This window comes from Malania oleifera, chromosome 7 (assembly GCF_029873635.1).
Source record: "Malania oleifera isolate guangnan ecotype guangnan chromosome 7, ASM2987363v1, whole genome shotgun sequence".
Classification (NCBI taxonomy): Eukaryota; Viridiplantae; Streptophyta; class Magnoliopsida; order Santalales; family Ximeniaceae; genus Malania; species Malania oleifera.
In genome coordinates, this window is record NC_080423.1 from 28,170,204 (window position 1) to 28,193,305 (window position 23,102).

Consider the following 23,102-nt stretch of genomic DNA (forward strand, 5'->3'; position numbering starts at 1 on the left):
CGTGCCTCGGATTGCATTCAACATGCCTTCGAACCAATCCTATCTCCCACGTCTTGACCCTATTCGAATCCATCTTCTAGGCCTAGATGATCCGTATTGGCCTTAATCACACACTTGATCTTTGAACTGTTAACATTTCAGGAGAATTAACTTCATGCTTCGACTTTTTTTTTTACAATGTCGCTCACCCATAGTTACGAACCGTTGGCTTTGATACCACTTGTTAGCACCCGAGGAGTCCATGAATGGGCTTGATACACATGGGTGAACACCAACTTGACCCAAAAGCTTAAGCCTATTGGGTCTTGGGCCCAACCATGTATATAAACATCCATCATCCACTCAATTTTTTCAATGTGGGACAAACTCACAAGTGAATTTCTCAACAGTAGACTCACACTCATTAGGAGTACCTTGGCCAACCTTCCTTTTTATTTTGTTACTTTTTCCCATCGCTATTGTCATTGCCGAGAGAATAGAAGGTATTCAAAGAAGATCCCTATGGGGAGCATGGGAGAGGAATCTAAAGATAATCTTGTTAGATGGGGATGTTACAATGCATGAAAAAGGGGAGGTGGTGTCTTGGACTCAGATCCCTTCTTACTTTTAATAAGGCACTCTTGGGGAAGTGAGTTTTGAAGTTCACGTATGCGAAGAATTTTTTCTGGTGGGAAGTTATTGCTGCTAAATATGACGTCCATCATAATGGTTGGGCCTCAAAAGAGGTGAATGAAGGCTATGGTACAAGTTTTTGGGAATTCAGCAAGGAAGGGTGGGAGAATATCTTCTTACATTCATTTTCTCGTGGGGAATGGGGAGGATGTGTTTCTTTGGCATGATATTTGGTGTGGTGAGTCCCAACTCAGTGCCAAGTACCCATCTATGATCTATGTATAGGCATCCATATGATAAAGATGGCCTCATTTGTCAGCACCTAGCCAAATAACTAAAGAAACCAAGATAACATCTCACGCTAGTATATGTTATATATTGACTGGTAAATTTACTAAAAATCAGTTAATGCATTAGTATGAAGGATTCTGGGATCAAAATATGTGAACCTATGTGTTGTTAACAAGTATGCTAATGTGAAAAATAATTTCATGAACGTGATATCTAACGTAACATTCATGATGGTTATGACTGCCACAATTTTTTAAATCAAACTCGCTTCAGTCAATCTTGATTGCTAAGCATGCAGCCCCCATATAAATTATATACCAAGCATAGGGTTTGTACTGACTTCCAAACTTCACTTGGAAGTTAATGAGGAAATGAAATTGCGAATTTGTGGTGCCATCTTATCAATACGGAATTGCTGCATGATCTTTTCACTAATCCATAATTATAGAAACAAGAAAATGCTTTGCATGTTGTACTAAAAATAGTCCTAATAAAATTCCTTGCATTTGTAGAAAACAAGAATGAAAGGGGAAAGAGTGGGATTCATTGAAATAACCTTGAAGATTTCTTTTGATTTACTTTTGCATGTATATGTTGCAGTCTTCTGACAGCTATTTAATAGGATTGATAAATGCATTGTCTCCTGTATTTGTTTCAAATTCTGGTTGTGTTTTTGCAATGGCTAGTTATGCCTTCTCCTCTTGGTTATATGGTCATTCATCCATTTGAGCCTCTGTACATCATCTGGATTACTTATTTTTCTATTGATAGACCTCTGAATTTTGTTGCAGCTTGTTTTTATGGTTTTCACTGGAGAATCATGGGGTTATCTTGGCAGCCGGCGATTTTTACTTGAACTGGATCTACATTCTGATGCTGTTAATGGTCTTAATAGTACTTTGATTGAGTCGGTATTATTCTTCTCTTAATCCTATAATGTAGTTAAAATTTATCTATACTCAGAAGCATTTAAATTTCTAGTTGTCCTGAATTTACAACCTACTAGCTATGCTCTTTATTACTTGGTCTGTTATTATGAGTAGCAGTATAACTATCTTCCACTGAAATAGTCATGTTGCAACTCCATAAAGGATTTCTTTGGGTCCAAGGTGTTAAGTTTTGATTCTCTGTAATATTTTGCTCTTGAAAATGTGAATTTCATTGTTCTACTATCATCTTTTATCTGGGGTGATATTTCTCTGAGTTGGTGAAAGATTAGGAACTGTGTAAAGACCTTGACTTTACCATTAGGTAGTTCTAGAGCTTACATGTAGTAATTTTTATGTTGGTCCTTAAGCCCAAACCAAAGGGGTATCCCAATTTATCATGCCATCTGCCTCTTGCTTAAGACAATTTTGTTTATAAGTAATTTCCGAGTAGACTATTAATTATAGTTGAGGCTTGATATATCTTTTACATAAAGTGGTAATATAGCATAGTATCAGAGCTAAGGTTGCTGGAGGGCTTGGGTTCTAGCCTTGTTGCCCACATATATTATGTGGTGGTTAAAAATTATGTTTTCCCTAAGTGTTATTTATTGTTTGTTTCTAACTCCACATGCAATCGGGCTGCTCACGGAGTGTTAAAGCTTGAGATATACATTGTTGGCTCACAACCTAGCAGCTTAAGCATAAGGTGGCAATCTAACGATCATGGTATTGGATGCCATAATTAATAATGTGGGAAGAAAATTGTGGATCCTGTAGGTTCCTGATTAATAATTCTTAATAAATATCTTAATTGTAGAATATCTAGCTTGATTTTCAAGGAAGTTCTTTTTCATAGGAAGTGAGTTGTGCCTAGGTGTACCATTTATTTTCAATGTGTTTATAAATTCCATTAGTGAATAAAAAAGTAAGGAGTCTTGGATTTGCCATTTTACATGCTTTATGGGTGATGATTACCTCTCTAATCAAGCATAAAGCTTGGTCACACTGAGTTGTGGCAGTAATAGCTGATTTTGTTGCTTGCTCGAATTCCTACTCCACCTGTATCCAATTTCCTAAGCTGGAAATTTAGCATGCAATGTTTTCAGGGACTAGCTGAAATTGTGGTTTTAGTGGTTATGGCATTTCTGTTTGGAAACTAGTTCTATGAAATGAAATGATAAAGAGTAAATTAAGTTTGCATGGAATGGATAGGATGCTAATGTGGAAATAGAGTTCATCATGAAAATTCATGAAAATTTATCTTGCAGATTTCACCTTTTTTATTTCCTTATTCTAAATAAAAAGGGATGGTGGACCTTTGGTGTGTGAACATTTTCTTTTTTACAGCCGTGCTTTTCCTTCTCTTTTTTGCATTACTTTGTGTCTACATTCTCTATCTAATTTTCTGGTTATCAGTGAAGATTGTGTATTGTGGGATTTTCATTTTCGTAGGAACCTTGATGACAGTGAGACTGAGGGGCTCTCTCTGCTTTTTTGTTGGATTCATATAAACCCTCCTATGAAGGAGGTTGTAGGATTTGGAATTTGGATGTTTCCAGTCTCTTCTCTTGTAAATATTTTTATTCTCGTTAGATTGCTTCATCGAATTCCTTTCATCTTACTAATTTTTTTTAGAAAATTGAGGCTTCCTTTAAGGGGTAAGGCTTTTATGTTGATGGCCATTCTTTATGGAGTTAATTCAAACTAGAAGGCCTTACAAGGCCTTGTCTATGAATGTTTGTGGAATGTGCTTGTGCATGTTATGAGATTCATGTTCTTCACTGTGCTGATGCTTGGAGTTTATGGAACAAAATTCTTGGTTTATTTGGTGAGTGTTGGGTATGCCCTAGTTCTTTGGAGGCTTTTCTGTTGACTGCTTTTAGAATATGTTGGCATAAAATGAAAAGTGAGGAGATTATGGTGGTGTACAGTTTTTGTTATCTCATGGGTCATTTAACTGGTGTGAAAGCCTCGCATTTTCTATAATCATTAGTTCTAATGATTTCACGAGCGACAAAAATATGATGATTAGCTCTACTGATTTGATGTGGTACAAAAACATATTTTCCCATCATATGGGCCTTCGCTTCCATATGTTTTGGTTTCTTTGATCTTTAGTGTGATTGCTTGGTGATGTTTTCTTGGGCATGTTTCATTTTTCTTTTGTTTTGCATCTTTTTGTACCTTTTAGGAGGATTTTTATCCCTCCTTGTATATTCTTTCCTCTATAAATAAAATTCTCATTTTCCATGAAAAAATTTAAGCTGATTTCACTAGTTCCATGTACTTTACATTTTAGCGGACTTCTTTTTATAACAAATTAGAGAATGGTTCCCCTGGGTGTGCTGGGGTGGCAACTAGGTCCACTACCGTGTTGCCCACTACCCAAGTGCCCAAACAAGGTTTTAAATTTCATTTTTGACTAAAATTTTGAGATGTCAAAAGTACACTAATTGCAATGAAGATTTGAGTGTCAATTTTCAATTTAGATATTGATGGAAACTAGTACTGAAACATGGACTTTTTATGAAAGTTTAGAGGCTATTACTAACCATAAGAATGCAAGAATTAGCACATAAACTAGTTAAGTATTAGTTATTATGCAAATACGGCTAATTTAGACATAAAAAGAACGAATAAAATCATGTGTCTCAGATCTAAGGTCAATTTTTGTTGAATTTCAAAGGTCAAAAGGCCAGCATTCATATCCTTGTAATATTTTTTCAATAAAAGAAAGAAGATTTATTAGAATGGAAATTACTATCTTTGTTTTGAATCTCAAATTTTAATTTCAAGGAAATTTTGTTCCATGGACAAATTTTCGACAAATTTAATTTAAAATTTGAGATTTTGCTATATTTTGGATAATTTGTTGGAATTTTGATGGGAATTTTATAAGATAGAATTTGATTGGCATTTGATTTTTCAGGATAGTGGAAAGCAGAGACAATTTTGTGTACCATAGGCCCTACTTCCCCTTTCCCATTCATCTGTCAAAAAAAAAAAAAAAAAAAAAAATGAAAGAAAAGTATGATATTTTTTGTCGTCCGTAGTCATGAATTCTTGCCCAGTTAGTTTGGCCATGGCTGCTTTCAGTTTCACTGTCATTCTAGCCAACAAGGAAGCTCTTTGGCTCAGGGAAGTGATTACCATGTTGGCCTTGAGTTTTAAATAGGAATATAGATCCTGACATTTGGCCCACTTGGTTTATGTTCATTTCTATTTGTTCTTTCATCAATGTATTTGGTTTCTTTGTAGTTAGAAAAGAGAGATAAATCAGCACGTAATGCCCCCATGGCTTTCATATTTTAATAATATCTTGAAAGACAATCTCATTTGTAGCGTATTTTTGCATCAGTGTTGTTTCTCACTTATAAATTTAAAATGTGCATTGTATTGTATTTTAGCCTTTAGACTTGCATGACATAATAATCAACCTTGAACCATCCAAATTTTGATTCTATTTTGTACTAATTGATAAGTTTGCCTTCCCTATAATTATGTAAATTCTGGCTGAACTGCCATTTTCTATTTGAAGATTTAGACTTGTGAAGATGCCAATATACTTCATTTGGAATTATGCCATTTCATGGAAGCCTTGTTGGGCATGCATTATACAATGACGAGCTTATCTGTGACAATTTCCGTTAAATTGGTTGACTTGAACTCTGTAGTGGAAAACTCTTTTTTAAGCATGCTACATGGATGCTCAGTCATCAAGTCGGTTGCAATATTGACATAGTAGGTTGTGTAGTGCATTTTTCCTTTTTCTGAAGACTTTTGAAGGGAACTTTTAGTTTAGCCATACATCTTCATTCTCACGAATGTTCTGGTACATTTGATGGACCATTAACATGACTTGCATTTATATTCCTCCCCACATCGTAGATACATTTTGGTGCATACATTTTTTCAAGCATTAGTTTTGAAGTTATTCATGGGAGCATATGTTGAGTTTATTGTTCCAGGAAAGTACTTAGTCTTCAAAATTTTAATCGTATTAGAGTTGAAAAGCAAAGTGGCCCTGCTTCCGCCGCCTATGTCTTGACGGATCTTTAGTTTTTTATCCTTCTGTATTTTTAAAATTTGAGGTCAAATTTTTACCAACTGGGGGAGAATGAGGCAGTGTGAGCTTCAAGGCCTGCAAGTCAACTTCAACACACTTGGAAGTTTCGAGATTTTTGGCAAACTTTAATTTTAATGTTTTCTATGATTTTTCTTATTTTCATAGCATTTTTATAACTGTATTTTTGTTAGGTGATAATCTAGTAGATTCTGGGTTTTTATTTATTAGGAAAGAAGTATCCTAATAGTATTAAGCAGAAAGCCCAAAGTTGTTTGCAACTTGTGTTTCTTTGGGCCTACAGGACAAATTCTTCCTTCGCCTGTTAAATATGGATAAGGTTTGTTTTATCCAAGGCTTTCAAGAAGGCAAGAAGATGATACAAAGAAAGAAAATGCAGAAATTTAAGAACAATTTGAAAATGAATACTTGGAAGTTAATAAAAAATACAATCAAAGATTTGAAACAAAAAACTGTCACCCAAGGCTAACACCTCCAGTTCCTAATTTTTATATTCTTTTTTCTCTAGCTTATTGGATATTTAAATCACTAGGTTATGTAATGGTTTTGAAGCTTGGATTGAATTGATTTATTGAGAATCTTCCCCTTTATTTCTTGTTTCTTCTTTTGATTTCTCGTCTGCAGTTTTCCTTTCCTTGTCTGACTATAAACTGGTAAATTAATATCTGAGGACCAATAAAGATGAGTTTTATGAGCAAGTTAACTGAACTGAAAATATCCTAAGAATTGTGATCAGCTGATATTCTCAGACTAGTCAACCAAATTAAGGGATCCTGAGGACATTCAAGATCTTTCTGTGAATCTCCCAGGACTGGCTAACTGATATTTAGTGATCTCTTAGAGAATACATCTCTAATCTAGATAGTTTTTGTTCTGGTTTGGTAGAATCACCAGAAAACACAATTAAACTTCTAGCAAAATCATGCTCATAAAAATGCAATACACCAAGTGGTAGACTCTACCACAGAAGTCCATGAACGCTGCAAGATAGAATTTATAACCTAAGTATGCTATGCAAGTTTAATTCAAAATCCTTGGATCATACTTGAAATTATGTATGTAATCAAAATTTCGGCTCTGCTTGAGAGTGGACTACCAGGTTTTTGCAGACATATTCTAGGATAAGAAAGAACCGCTATAATGCCCACTACATGTGTTTCACTCTCTTCTTTATACATTTGATTGCTTTTTATGAAGTTGCACTGGCAGCTACTGCTTGCTATCTAGGAGTTGTTCCATGGATCTCATTGGAAGTGTTTGATGCTTCCCGCTGCTTCTTTGGCAACCATGAAGTCATTGGATGAATTGATGACTAGATATCGGATCCAGATGCGGCTGTTCCTCCAAGTGATATGTACTGGACCCGCTCCCAGCCTTCCGCCCATGTGGGAACACTGCTAGCCAATTCTTTGGACTGATTAGATGATAATTGACGTCAGTGGGCCATTTTTGGCAGTTTTCTAGAGTATTTCATCTTTAAATGCCATTTCAACTAAAAAGGATACTTGAGTACAATATTGATAGTGACCTCCCTTGATTTCATTTTCCTTGATTTCATTAGCTCATCTTGTCATATTTTTCTCAAAATTTGAGCGACAGATGTTTGTTTACTCTTATGAGGGTATCTCACCCATATTTTCTTATTCATTTGAATTTGTGGTGTGGATCCAAGTAAACCTCTAGTAGATGCTCATAAAAGTTGCAATGTGTTCTTGTCTACTCTTTTCTCTTTTTTCTTTCTCGTTTTCTTGCTTTACCTATGCTGTTTATTGATTGAGTGCATTGCACCAGTTGCTTTTTAGTAAGAAGGGTTTTCTTGATTTTTAAAAAATTAAAAGTAAACCAATTTCAATCCTCCTCTTCAATTTCCTATGTAGGCGATAGAATGCCTGTTTCCATGTATCATTTTAACATGGATCTTTTATGGCTTTGGATGTTCATTTGCTTTGGCTGCATGATTACCAAGTCTCATGAAATGGCATTCTTTTAATCACAACAACAATGAACCAAGCCTTAAGTCCCATTAGGTGGGGTCGGTTACATGACTCCTTTTCTGCCAATTTATGCAATCATGACAATTTCCTCCAGCAATATTCATTTTATGACAAATGCGAAAAATCATCTTTCAAAATTTATCCTCTATAGTGTTAATATCTTGTCTTCATCAATGTCATTGAGTTCTTTGCTAATGCTGATTATTAGTTGTAATCAGCACCATCTCATATCTTTTACATTTTAATTGTAGGTAACACACCTCTTTCTGAGTTTCTTAGCATCTGCTCGAGGTTTTCTTTTAGTGTTGAAACTCAAGTCCAAATTCGCTACTCCTCAGCCCAGTTGTTGATTGACTGGACCAGTTGCATCTGGTACTCTTTTATGTTTGTAGTTGACCGCTGAGAGCCACAAACCAACTTCTTTTTTTTTTTTTTTTTGGTGGCTTTTTAGAATGTTGCCTTAGATATATTTCACCTGTTTGGTTCAAGGAAATAACTTGGCCTTGTCTATTATACTTGGAAATTGTCGTTCATTTCAAGAATTTGATAGCATACCACTTTTTGCCAAACTCTGCATCTTCCTATGTCTTGTTGCTTCTTGTATCACTGAAGCAAAACAAGGACGGGAATCTATCAAGCTTTTGTGCAAGAACAAGGAAACAATTGAAAGATTCTTAAGTCTAAATATACTGGCTAAAATTCGTGCAAGATGAGACTTCTTGAAGACATACCCATTCACTATCTGTATTCGCGTGATAATCAATTATAGAAGTTGTACGTAATAATCCGGCTATTAAAAGTCTTATATATGAGGCAATTTCATTGTATTTTTCACATGCAGAAAATGGCCAAGGTTTAGAATTATTTGATAATTTATTCAATGTGTTATTTCTTTGGGGGCTAATTTCAACTAGTGCAGCCTTTAATTGAACGCCTATCAACTTTATCAGCTATTTCAGTCCTTTCTATTGTCAGATAAATGATAACTATGTTCCCGTTAAAACTCTAAAATCTCTTGTTTTGTTCATCTTCCATTTTTAGTCATCCTAATTGTTTGATGCTATATAGCGTAACTCTTTAAATGAATTTCCAAAACTGTTCTCTTTGTGCATCAAGTGCAGTCCTCAAACTGTACAAATGCATGAGTATGGGGATCTGCTGCGTGTGCCATCTTTGGCATTCTTTGAAGTTGAGAATTAAAATTTTTAGGAGGTACAAGCTCAAATCACAATAATGAAGGCATTTATTTTGAAATTTTCTGTTCCTGATCCTTTTCTGAAGAACTCAGATTAATAAATGAAAGTTGCAGAGAGTTTATATTGTCATTGGGCTTTTCTTTTATAAGGTTTCACTAGTATCCTAAAGAAGTCCTCAAAAGGTTCATTTCACCCATCTAGAATTATAGATTTATTGTGCTATGAGTCGATTTACAATAAATTCAACTTGCCTTCTAGTCTGTTTAAATTCAATGGTGTTTTGTTCAAGGAGAAGTGCTTTAAGCCTTGATTCTGCCAAGCTGGATCAACTGGGACTAAAAAATATTTGGCTGTAGGTTCTGCTGAATAACAAGAACTGAAGTTTGCATCCCAAAGTAGCAGGAGAGCACTTTTCATCCTGCAAAAATGCTTTTCCAAGATCATTAAATGTTGTTCTGTGAAGCTTGTAGGACATGGTCAAAGGTCTAGTAGAACTTATTGATCATTATAACCAAAAATTTAATCCTCAAAATGTGATCGTGTGATAATATAAATTGATGTGTGAAACTGTGCAGGAGCATCTACCAAAGCTAGAATGATACATAACCCTTGTTGAAATGAACATAATTCCTATGGATGAAGAAAATGTGTTGCTCTTCTTAAGAAATTACACACGTGGGTTTTAATTGATGTTACGGAATTGTCTAGTGAGGACTATATGCCATGCTATATGGCAGACTCAGTTAGAGGAAAAGGATGTCCAGCAGTTTGGGGAATCCTTGACTCAATGATCTAGACCAATTATACTTGAGTAGTTAAATCAGAATATTTGACTTATATCATGCCTGTACACTGGTTTGGTTTATGTAGTATAAACTGGATGGTTTGTAATTCAGTTGGAGCAGTTTTATTTTTTTTATTTACATATTCTTTGAGTCTTCATATGCAATGCAATTATATATTATTACGTAATGCATGTTTTATAATTAGCTTGGAAATAATATATTTGGATGCTTCATAATTCTGCCGGAGCTTGTATGTTTTTATTTATAAATGGAAACCTTTCAATAAACAAGTTGCTTTTATGTTGAATGATTATTCATAGGTCATGGAAATTGGATCTGTCGGGAAGGCTTCAAGTCAAGGGCTTAAAAATTTTTTCGCTCATGCAGCAGGGGTGAGAAGTATTTGTTCTTGTAGCTTAATATCCTTTTTCTTTGCTCTTCCTTCTTGTAACTGAGTGAATTACCTACCTTTTTTTCGTGTTGTTCTGTGTCAATGTCTTGTCGGGGGCATTCATATTTATTTTTATTGTTTCTTTAGAAATTTTTTATGTGTATTGGAAATGAATGGTGGTGTCAAATATAACCAAGATGAAGGCACTGGTGGGTGTGAATGCTGATAACTGTGGTGGCATGGTTTTGGTTGTGGCACTTTGCATAGTGTACCCTAGTGGTAGTGTTGCTCAACTGTCTGCTTTAGTGTTATTTTTTATTTTTATTTTTATTTTTTTGCGTTTACTGGGGCTAGTAGTGATTTTGTGGCGGTAGCAGTGGCAGCTGGTGTGGTTTCATTGCATTCAAAAGATGGGTTACCCTGCTAGAACCTATTGTTTGTTTTACCTCTAACCAAGGCAGGGCACACTATTGATTTTCCCTGCTGAATTATCAAGGAGATATGCAGTAAGTTGCAGCACATCATTGATTTCCCCTGCTGACTTATCGACGGAGATTTGCAGGAGTTGGTTACCTTAATACAACCCATGGTTTGGTTTACTCCAAGTTCCAACCCATCGTAGATAATTATACACATTGTTCCTTTTCTGGTGTCTGATAAACTGATGGGGATTTTGAGAGATTTGGATATTTTTACTTTCAGAGAGAGCAACATGTCTTAATGATGGTGGGGGCATAGTAGCCATAATCTGCTGTGATTTCTGCTGCTGGCATCCTTCATGACTGTCAGCGGATCAAGTTTTATTTCTGATCACTTCATTTTTTTGTTGTTGAAACTTCTCTTTCAAATTTTGCTTCTTAATACTTCAATACCACAGATAACTGCTGCTGTTAGCCACCAGAAACCATCCCAACTGGTGCATTGCCAACCTCCATCTCCAGCCATCCGTTTTCTTCTCCAACCCTTTTGATTATTCAAGGAGATAGGGATGGAGAGAGCTTTGAGAGCTCTGCGGAGTGGGAGAGTCAGATAGGCATCTGGTTGTATCAGGCTGGTTGCCTTGAATGTGTTAGTCCTTGAATGCTTTAGGTATAAGTTTCAGATGGGATAGGGCATTAGTGTAGCATTCCCATATATACATATATGTGTGTATGTATATGTGTGTGTGTGTGTGTGTAGAGAGAGAGAGAGAGAGAGGGCATTGGTGTAGCATTCCCATATGTACATATATGTGTGTATGTATATGTATGTGTGTGTGTGTGTGTGTGTAGAGAGAGAGAGAAAGTTTCAGATGGGACAGGGCATTAGTGTAGCATTCCCATATATACATATGTGTGTGTGTGTGTGTGTGTGTGTGTGTGTGTGTTGAGAGAGAGAGAGAGAGGTTGGAGATTTTCAAAGTTTCCAGAAGTTGAGTCATTCATTAGAAGCACAGTCGCAGGAAATCTGATGTGGGATCTCTGCTCATTAAAGATATTCGTCTTTTACATATCAAAATGACATAATTTTGACACAGAAACTAAACATAACATGAATTGGTGTGTCCCACATCAGAAACTTGACGGGAGGGAGAAGCGAGAGCTTTGGACTCTCTAAATAGGTAGAGCAAAAATGCTCCAATTTTGGCTAGTTCAGGCACTCATATAGCATATGAATAGCTTTGTTAATCTCTCTTTTTCCTTTTCTTTTTCTCTTTTTTGTTTTCTTTTCCTTTTTTCTTTCACTGATAAGTTGAGGATGGGGATTACTGGGGTTTGAACTCTTCTCTAATGTCAGGTGAGATGAACTTTTTACCATTGAGCCATAGTGGATTTGGCTATCTTTCCCTTGGAAGTAGAAACCTTGTATGTTTGGTGGTGTTCTTGTTTCAAAACATCAATCTCATGCTTCTTACCCAAAACCTTGAGAACCTTCCTCTTATTATGGCAGAATGTCATTCTCATTATTACTTAACCTTGGTCTATCTATATAAGGAGTAATGAAAGACCAACATATTTAATTTTCATTCATTGATGTAACTATCATCCAGGTATAGAATGCCAACTCTAGTTAACTTATGTTCTAAGTGCAACTGAGAGGGACAATGTTGAGTTTTAAGAAAGCATGAAATTAGATTGCCTTCAACCATAAACAAACAACAACAAGAAGCCTAAAGTCCCACTAGGTGGGGTCAGCTACGTGAATCCTTTTCCGATCCAAAGCATTTTCCTCTATTAGATTAAGAGATATTAAATCCTTTCTCACTATCTCCTTCCAAGTTATTTTAGGCCTAATCCTACCCCTTTTCGTGCTAGAAACCATAACTAATTCACTCCTACTCTCCGGTGCTCTACTAGGCCTACGTTTCAAATGCCCAAACCATCTAAGTCGCCCCTCCTTTATCTTGTTTTCAGCTGGTGCTATGCGTAAATTATTACATATATGTTCATTTCTTACTTTTTTTTTTAAAGTTAAACCATTCTTCCACCTTAACATACACATCTCAGCAACTTTCATTTTCTGTACATTTTGTTTCTTAGTTGCCCAGCATTTTGAACCATAAAACATAGCTAGTCTTATAGCCCTCTTATAACTTTCCTTTTAATTTTAAGGGTATTCTACAATCACACAATACACTTGATGCACTCCTCCATTTTACCGAACCTATCTATCTTCTTCAATTCCCCTTTACCTTGCATAATAGATCCAAGATATCTAAATCTATCAGTGCTATTAATCTCTTGAGTATCAAGTTTAATCTTCTCTTTATTGCTACTCCTTGCATTATTGAAATTACGTTTCATATATTCAGTCTCATTCCTACTTATCCTAAACTTTTTAGACTCTAATGTGGCTCTCCAAATTTTTAACATAGATTCTACTCTGCTCCTATTATCATCAATCAACATGATATCATCTGAAAACAGCATACACCAAGGGATTTTTTGGATATTCCTAGTAATTTCATTAATTTCTAAAATAAAAAAATAAGGACTCAAAGTAGAACCTTGATGTACACCTAGTGTGATTGGAAGCTCTCTAGAATCGCCTCCTATAGTCCTAATGCTAATCACTACTCTATCATACATATCCTTAATGACCTCCGTATATCTACTGCGAACTTCCCTCTTTTCTAATACCCACTAAAGCACTTCCCTAGCAACTTTATCATATACTTTCTCTAGGTCAATAAAAACCATATGCAAGTCCTTTTCCCTAAACTTTTTTCATTAAACTTAAAAGATAAATAGCTTCTATTGTTGATCTCCCAGGCATAAAACCAAATTGATTTTCTGAAATCTTCATTTCTAATCTTATTCTATGTTCAGTAACCCTTTCCCATAATTTCATCGTATTACTCATAATCTTAATTCCGCGATGGTTATTACAATTTTGAATATTGCCTTTGTTCTTATACAAAGGTCCTAATGTACTTTTCCTCCATTATTTTGGCATTTTCTTGGTTTTTAACTTTTTATAATATTATTAAATAGATTAGATAACCAAATAAGTCCTTTATCACCTAAGCATTTCCAAACTTCAATTGGTATTTTATCTAATCCTATAAATTTCCCACTTTTCTTCTTTTTTAATGCCATCTTAACTTCAAGGATTCTAATTTTGCAAATAAACCTCCTATTTTTAATCTTCTCTTCATTATTCACTTCCAAGTTCAATCTTTCATTTTGGTTTTCATTAAACAACTTATCAAAGTATCTTCACCATCTCTCTTTTATCTTCTTATCTAAATTAGACATTATCATTCTCATCCTTTATATATTTTACATCACATAAATCGTTACATTTTTTTTCTCTAGCTCTAGCAAGTCTATGAATGTTTCCTTGTTTTGTCTAGTTTAGTATATAAAATATCATAAGCTCTACGTTTAGCTTCATTGATAGTCCTTTTTGCATTTTTCCTTGCTTCTTTATATATTTCAAGGTTTTCTATATTTCTACAATTTTGCCATATTTTATACCAGAATTCTTTTTGTCTTAATGACTTCTTGGACTTCTTGACCCCATCACCAACTTTCTTTACTATGCAAGTATCTTTCTTTGGACTCACCTAAAACCTCTTTTGCTATGGTTATGATAGAATCCATTTTATTCCAAATAGTATTTGCATCAACCTTATCCCTTACTGTCCAATCACACTCTTTGTTCATTTTATCTTTGAATTTTACTATATTATCTCCCTTCTAGTTCCACCATCTAGTCCTCTTGTGTTGATTTATGCTAATCATTCTCTTTCATTTTTTAGTATGAATATCTAATACTAAGATTCTATGTTGTGTAGCCAAACTTTCACCTTGAATAACTTTACAATCCTTACAAGATACACAATCCCGTTCTTAGTTAAAAAGAAATCTATTTGGCTTTTATTGTACCCACTCTTGAAAGTTGTCAAGTGTTCTTTTTTTATAAAGCAAGTATTCAATATAACCAAATCGTAAGCCATGGCAAAATCTAAGATTGTATCACTGGCCTCATTTTTATCTCCATATCCATGACCTCCATGTATCCTCTCATATCCTATATTATCCTTGCCAATGTGACCATTCAAATAAACTCCTATGAATGTATTTTTAGACCTTGGTATCCCTTCTAAAATATTATCCATATCTTCCTAAAATTGTTTTTTAAGATTTTATGCTAAGCCTATTTGGGGAGTATTCGCACTAATGACATTCATTATCTCAAGGCCTAAAGCTATCCCAATTTTAATGATCCAAACCCCTATTCTTTTAACATTTACTACGTTATCTTTTAGGTCTCTATCTATGATAATACCCACCCTGTTTTTATGTTTCTCTTTACTAGTGCACCAAAGTTTAAATCCTTATTTTTCAATTTCTCTAGCTTTCTCTCCTACCCATTTCGTCTCTTGAGGGCAGATTAAGTTAATTTTCTTTCTAAACATTATTTCCACTATTTCCGTACTTTTTCCTGTAAGAGTCCCTATATTCCAAGTTGCTACTCTTATCTTAATTTCTTGTGCCAACTTATTAACCCTCTTCCTTTTGTACTAGCTCGGTCTAATCCCTTGATATAGATGAATAACAAAATATCAATATGTGGTGTGCATTCATTATCTACTGCAAACAGAGTTTGATAAATTGGAGAAAATAACACAGTTATAGGTCTCACTTTTTATTTATGATATATCTTGGGTACATCATCATGGTCCTAAATTTTCCATGAAATTATCGAAATTTCAAAGATTTACGTAACCCTCGAAATCGAAATGGCAGTCGATTTCTTTTTTACATAATTTCCATCAACATTTCAATAGATCATCTAAAATTTATCGAAAGTTTGAAATTTTAGCAAAACTAGTTGAAATTTTAACTATAGAATGAAATTTCCTCAGGAATCAAATTAGAGATTTAGGAGCAAAGTGAAATTTCTCTTTTAATTTATTTTATTTTTTTATTGAAACAAAAATATTATTACAAAGGCTTTTGAAATTATATGAAAAAATAAACTTACAACAACATTTTTTATCTAGCCATTCATGTCTAAATTATCATTATTTGTATAATAAATAATATTTAAATGATTTAGGAATTTCATTTGTATTAATTGTTTATGTTTAATGCATATTATCTTACAAATATGTTTGATTCACTAATTATATTACAACTTTTCCACTTCATACACAGCATAATGTATTTAACTTGTAATATAGTAGTCCTAAAACTTATATTATTAAGCCTATTAACCATTTCTAAAGTTTCATAAAAGAATTTCATGCTTTACTACTAATTTCCATTATTTTTTCAAATCAAAATCAAAATTGACATCAAAATCGAAATTTAAGACCTCACACATCATAATGACCACCATGCCATTGCTAACTCACATGTGTTAACATACCATAATAACAGATAGTAATGGATACCACTCCCCCGCAATCTATTGCATAGTTATCATATGATTCATATGCTCCTAGCTTTTTACAAATGAATTTAACAGAGGCACTCCCCTCCCCAACATTTTAGTGAGTAAATGAGCTGGTTGGTACTCAACATCACAAGAGCAGTTGCAATAAACTTTTGCACAAGTTTGTCCTTAGCAAAATGACAACCAACCTCAAATTGTTTTGTCCTTGTGAAAAATTGGATACAATATGATTAGCAATTTGGTTAGTACTCAACAATTCCATAGACTAAGAATGTGGAAATCCAAGTTCTTCCTACATCTTCTTCAGCCTAGTTAGTTCATTTATAGTATAAGCATGGCCCTATACTCATATTAAGCACTTAACCATGCAACCGCTGTTTGTTTCTTGTTTTCCCAAGATATTAGGTTACCAACAGGAAACACATAGTACGATGTTGTGAATCTTTTGTTAAGAGGGTGTAGCCCAATCTACATCATTGTATCCCGAAACATGAGTATCCCTAATCTTGATATAGGAGACCCCTCCCATGTGCACCTTTCAAGTATCACAAGATACGAACAATACTATCCCGATGACTTTTTTAGGTAAAATCAATGAACTAGATGATAAGATTTGTTGCGAAATTTATGTTTGATCGAGTGACTGTGAGGTAGTTTAACTTCCCAACAAATCTATGGTACTATCTATGATTAGCCAACAGGTCACCCACACTTGACAATAATTTGATCTTGGAATTCATAGGTGTATCATCAGGTTTGGATCCTAATAACCCTGTCTCATTCCAAAGGTCTAGAACTTATACGAGATTTGGATATGTCTAGGAAGTATATCAATGCTCCCAAATCTTTATCTAACCACTGTCTATGCTATATACCTTGACAATTATAGCATGTAATAATAGTATCATACACAACCATCAAAAGCCTACCAACTGCAATACATGAGAGAAGACAAAGTGATCTACCAAATATCATTGAAGGTCAAACTCGAGCCTTATTACACTAAACCTACCAAATCATGCTCTAGGAGATTGCTTAAAAGTCAAAACCAAATGAAGATTTTTTTTAGACAATATACCAATATGACTCTCCCTAAGAAGTAGACCCAAGTGGTTGCTCAGTGTAAACCTCCTCCTGAAGACTACCATGTAGCAAGGCAGTCCTTACATCCAAATGATGCAAAAGCCAATGACAGATGGGAAATAAAGAGGTAAGAAGATGAATTGATGTAAGTTTGGTGATTAGGGAGAATGCAGAATAGTACACACCATACATTGAGTATACCCTTTGGCAATGAGGCAGGCCTTTAGGCAAGCCATAGAACCATTAGGATTGAGCTTCATGGTGCACGCTTACAACTGCTGACCACTTTTCAGCAGAAAGTGGCACAAGCTCCCAAGTATCATTAACCTATAATGCAAGCACTTTTCCATCCAGTGCAGCTCTCCAACAAGAATAGGATAAGGCTTCAAACACAAACTTGGGGAGAGTCATAGGATAAAATAGTAATAGAACGGCGATATGAAGGTGACAAAAGATTGTAATGTACATAGTTATAGGGTAGTGTGTTTACCTTGCGAAACAACAATAGGAAGATCAGTATTAGGAAGACAAGGAAAACAAAGGCACAATGGTAAGGTCTAGAGGAATCTCTCCTCCTTTGAATTGCCATTGTGTGTACACCATCAAATTAGGATGGTTCAAGCAAATACAACTCAATCAAGATGAAGATTCGAGAGAACAACTAGGTAGAGACAATAGGCCTAGATTAGGAAGACAAGGTAGAGAGAATGGATCTTGATCAATTTAGCACAACATTATCCAAGAAAAAAATGCTCTTAAAGAACTTGAAGATCCAACTTATCCACCCTTGGAGTTAATTGATGGGCAAAGGACACACACCCCAAATATATAAGGAGGAAGTGAGAAAAATGGAGCATCAAGGAAGAGAACATATACCCCAGTAGTCCGAGCCGTAAACAATGGATACTAGGCGCTGTGCATATCGACCTGGGCAGTGCTGTAGCTAACACGTTAAGTTTCTCACCTAGGGAGTACGTTCGTAAGAATGAAACTCAAAGGAATTGAGGGAGGGAGGGGGGGGGGGGGGGGAGGGAGGCGCACAAGGGGTGGAGCATGTGTTTTAATTTGATGCAAAGCGAAGAACCTTACTAGGGGTTGACATGCCGCGAATCCTTTTGAAAGAGAAGAGTGCCTTCGGGAACGCAGACATAGTTGGTGCGTGGTTGTCTTCAGCTCGTGCCGTAGTAAGGGTTAAGGGTTTTTTACCACCCAAAAGATGGCATTTTGTTGATAAGGGAGCTAGAGTGAGCACAACAATACTCTAAAACACTTTGGGAACAAATTCAACATAACAAGCTTTAAGTGACTTGACGGATGTTTGTTTTGCTCTTTGGATCTCCATTTTGTTGTGGAGTGCGGGAACAAGATGACTGGTGAATACGCCCACGTTTAGTAATATAGATAGTGAAGTGGGTGCTAAAATACTTCTTAGCATTATTATTACGAAGCACCTGCACTAGAACTTCTGAAGAAAGGGGGGATAGGTTGGTTGGAGCTGTATGACACAAGAGTGTCTACTCTTGAACTTAGTGAGCGAGACCTTAAAAAAAGTTCAAGAAGCTGTGAGGAGTGGTAGTGTCCAAAAGGAAATATGGAAAGAGAGGAGTAATAGCTCAAAAGTCAAGTCATTAGAATAGTCATCAAAAGATCTAACAAAGTAGCTGAAACCCAACTTTGAGAAGTCAGAACTTGGACCCAATCATTAAAATGGACTAACATAAAAGGGTCAATAGCTCGTTATTGAATCGAGAAGCAAATGGAACACGATGATGCTTTCCCGATTGACTAGACTCATGATTCAATCTAAAAACAGAACTCAAATAAAAAACCAGCTCTTTTAACTTGTCCACAAAGGATGACTGAGCCAAAAATTGAAGCAGTGTGACAACAGCAACACTGGCGGTAGGAGGAAACAGCAACTCAAAGAAGTAAAGTGCACCAGCCTCATGTTCTCTGTCAAACGTCTCGTCTTCACAGCATGTGCATCGTCAATAATTCATTATTCAATCAAATGTCTTCTATCTAGAACATAAAATACAAATTGAATAACCAAATTGAACTAGCTCAAGAGGAGTGGGCCAACATCCATTCTCTCTATGAACAAAAGACAATAATGTTTACTCAAATTGACCATCTCACACTCTAGACTAGGCACTTTCTGTTGGAAGGGATGAGATTCTTCAAAGATTTCAATGACGGATGACCAAGACAATAATAAAACTGAAAGGAAGATGCTTTGGCTATCAATGTTTGAGCTCTATTCTTAGGAGTCAGATCTGAGTAATCAAATCCCACTTTTTCACAACCTCCATAAATTATCCTGCCTTTAAGATCTGATAACATAATTAGAGGGGTAAAAATGTGCAGAACAACTGAGAAACAGAGTCAGTCAACTGATTGAATAGAAAATGAGAGATTAAATCATTGAAAGGAAACTGAATAATATACTGAACAGAAAATAGACAAGGAGAAGTCGGATGGGAAGCTAATGGGATTATCCGCTAAATGTGTTTGGTTTTTGTGAATCTCAATGTCTTATGTTGAGTACATCACATGATTTTTGTTCTCCCAATGCTTCCATGTAAGTTGAAACCAGAAAAGAGACTAGGAGAAGTAGGATGGGAAGTAATGGGGATTATCCACTAAATATGTTTGATTTTTGTGAAGTCTCAATGTTTTATGATGAGTACATTGCATGATTTTTGTTCTCCCAAGGCTTTCATGTAAGTCGAAACAAGTATTGGAAATATGACCTTTGGCTCCGCAATGAGAAGACCACCAAAAGTTGTTCCTGCCTCAACCGAGACCAGCCCGGCCTCTATATTTTTCCTACCATCACTTCACTTCATATGCCACAATAGTTTTATCCAAAACCTAAACTACTACCACCATGATAACTAGTGGAACTGGGCAAAGCATATATCCACCTGTCCCAGAAACCAACATAGGAGAACCATTTGATGCATGGACTAATCTAACATACACATTATTCAAGCTGATTCCCACATTTATTACTTCGCAATTGTTTTAGAGGGTCTTTGGTTTAAACAGAAATTTGAGGAAGAGTAGGTTTGCTTGTATGATTTGTGTATTCTAGATCTTTGGAGTTGTCCTATTAAGTTCGATGTGTATTCTGTGTTAGCCTCTGATTTATTTAGGTGTGCCTTTTGGTGGTAATCCGAGGTCAGTTGGGTTTTGGATTCCTCTGGTGGAGAAGGTGTCTAAGAGGTTGGATAGGTGGAAGGGTGCTTTATTTTCTTTAGGTGGTTGTAGTACACTTGTTCAAGCTTGCTTTGTTAGTATTCCTACTCATTTTTTGTCCACTTCTAGAATTCCTTTGAAGGTTGCCAATAATATTGAATCATGAGACTTTTTTTTGGGTCTAGGGTGGGGCAGAAAAAAATCACCCAGTTAACTGGGATGCTGTTTGTAGGTCTAAAATGGAGGGGGTTTGGGTCTTGGTAAGTTGATGTTGATGTCTAAGAACATTGCTTTAATGGGTAAATTATTGTGCTGTTTTTCCTGAGAGGAGTCTTCCTTTTTGCACAAAGTTATTAAGAGTAAATCTTTCTTGCAAGTTAATGGTCAGATGCTAAATTGGGGTTAAGATGTACTTTTGACAATCCTTAGAAGGTTATTTCGCAGTTATATCCTTTTCTATTCCTTATACTAACTTGGTTAGGGGATATAAGTACCGCATTTGGTTTTGGGAAGGCATTTGGGTGGGGGTTTCTTCACTTGCATATCTTTTCCTGGTTTGTATAGACTGTCCTCTTCATTTTTTTTTGGGAAGGGATTCTCTTTGGATTTTCTATTTTTGTACAACTCCTAATAATAGGAGATGTTGGAGCTTACATATAAGTTTTTTGGAGGGTAGCTTTTTTTATAGGAGGGACTACCATTTGTGGATTTTGGAGTCTTTGGGGGAATACTCTTTAAGTCTTTTTTTAAGGATTTAACCAATAAAGACATGTCTTGGTTGATGAAAGTAGGAGTTGTTTGGAATCTAATTTAGAACTTTGGAGAACCATTTTAGAGTCTAAAGGTTTTAGGATCAGTAAGAATAAGACAAAATATATGAAATGTAATTTCAGTAATGTAAGAGGCAGTATTGGAGAGAAAATTAAACTTGATGATCAAGAAATTAATAGCACTAGAGATTTTGATATTCTATTATGCAAATAGAAGGGGAAATTGAAGGGGATGTAACACATGGAATTAAAGCAGGTTGAGTAAAATAGAGTGCCTCAAGCATGTTGTGTGATCATAGAATACCCTTGAAATTAAAAGGAAAGTTCTATAAGAAATCTATAAGGCCAGTCATGCTTTATGGATCAAAATGTTGGACAACTAAGAAACATGTACAAAATTTTAAAGTTTCTAAAATACGAATGTTAAGATGGATAAGTGGTATAACATTAAAAGATAAATTAAGGACAAACATATACGAAATATATTAGGCATAATACCAGCCAAAGACAAGATAAAGGAGGGGTGACGTAGGTGGTGTAGGCATTTGAAACGCAAGCCTGGTAGTGCACCTGTGAAAAGGAGTGAGTTAGGTATTGCTTATGGTATTAAAAGGAGTAAGGGTAGACCTAAGATAACCTGGAATGAGGTAGTGAGGAAGGATTTAATAGCTCTTAAGCTAAAGGAGGAAAATGCTCTCGATCAGGTGAATTGACAGAAAAGGATTCATGTAGCCAACCCCGCCTAGTGGGACTTAAGGCTTGTGTTGTTGTTGTAACCAATAAAAATATTGCTTCCCTCATCGTTCTTCTATCTAAAAGGCTAAAGTCCCCTCAAAGATTAAGGCATTTATTGGGTTAGTTGTTCTTAATAGAGCTAACAATCTGTTGCAAAGTAGGAGGCCGTTAAAGGCTTTAGCCCCAAATGTTTGTTCCTTTCGTCTTGCAAGTTAAGAGTCTGTCTCTCACACATTCCTTCATTGCTCCTTTTTGCCGGGGTGGGACAATCCTGTTGGCATATTTGGAGAGTTGAATGTGTCCAGAATTGCTGGAGGTTTCATCAGCTATATCATTTTCAGGTTTTAGGAGGGTTAAAGATGGTTTGATGTTGTGGAGGTGTGGGATTTTTTCTTTCTAGGGGATTTGGTTGGAGTGGAATGCTTGAATTTTTTTTATGGGAAAGAGGATGTCCAGCTATGCTTTGGGATAGGATTCAGTATCTTGCTTTCTGAAGAGGATTTCTTATGCTCCATGTTGTGCTTCTTGTTCTCCTTGGCAAATCTCTTCTTTTTCAATAAAAAATACATATTCTAGGATGGAAGGCCTGTTCTCTGGCTAAGAACTGACCTTTGATAGGTTGGAGACTAGGAGTCAGGCCATTTAGAAACTTTGAAGCCAGGAACTTCTTGTTATCCAAGTTATTGGTGTGTGGGTGGTACTGATTCAGTTCATTAAGCATCCCTCTGAAAGTGCTATTATAATCAGCAAATGATTTGTCTTGTTGCAACTTAAATGTGTTCTTGTATAGATTATAATGCAAGACACATTATTATCAATGGAATTCATCTTAGTAATAGCATCCAGATCACTTGCAATATTTAAAAACATTACATTGAAACTTATAGATGATTCCCTTCTATTCCACTGCCATGACATGACACAATTTTCAGAGAAGAGCTCATCATAATCATGATTAGAACTTGCAGGAGGATCTTTCTAAGGAACATTAACTGCTTCCTTGCTCCAAGAATGACCTTCATGGCTTATGCTGAAGGTCATTCAATGCCAACTTTTTGTTATAATCTAAATTAGTAAATTTTAACTTGATCAATAGAAGATATCAACAGTGTGTTAGAGTCAGAATCCTGTATGCCAAATGCTCT

At 35.5% G+C, this 23,102-nt stretch overlaps 1 protein-coding gene across 2 annotated transcripts in view; it reads left to right on the plus strand.

The window, feature by feature from the left end:
• The window catches only part of LOC131160112 (nicastrin), a 92,325-nt gene that overhangs the window by 63,515 nt on the left and 5,708 nt on the right, over positions 1-23,102 (plus strand). For both annotated transcript variants that reach the window (XM_058115455.1, XM_058115454.1), the window contains exons 11-12: positions 1,695-1,814; positions 10,212-10,283. In XM_058115455.1, coding sequence (XP_057971438.1) covers positions 1,695-1,814; positions 10,212-10,283 — 192 coding nt within the window. The remainder of the gene's footprint in view (positions 1-1,694; positions 1,815-10,211; positions 10,284-23,102) is intronic.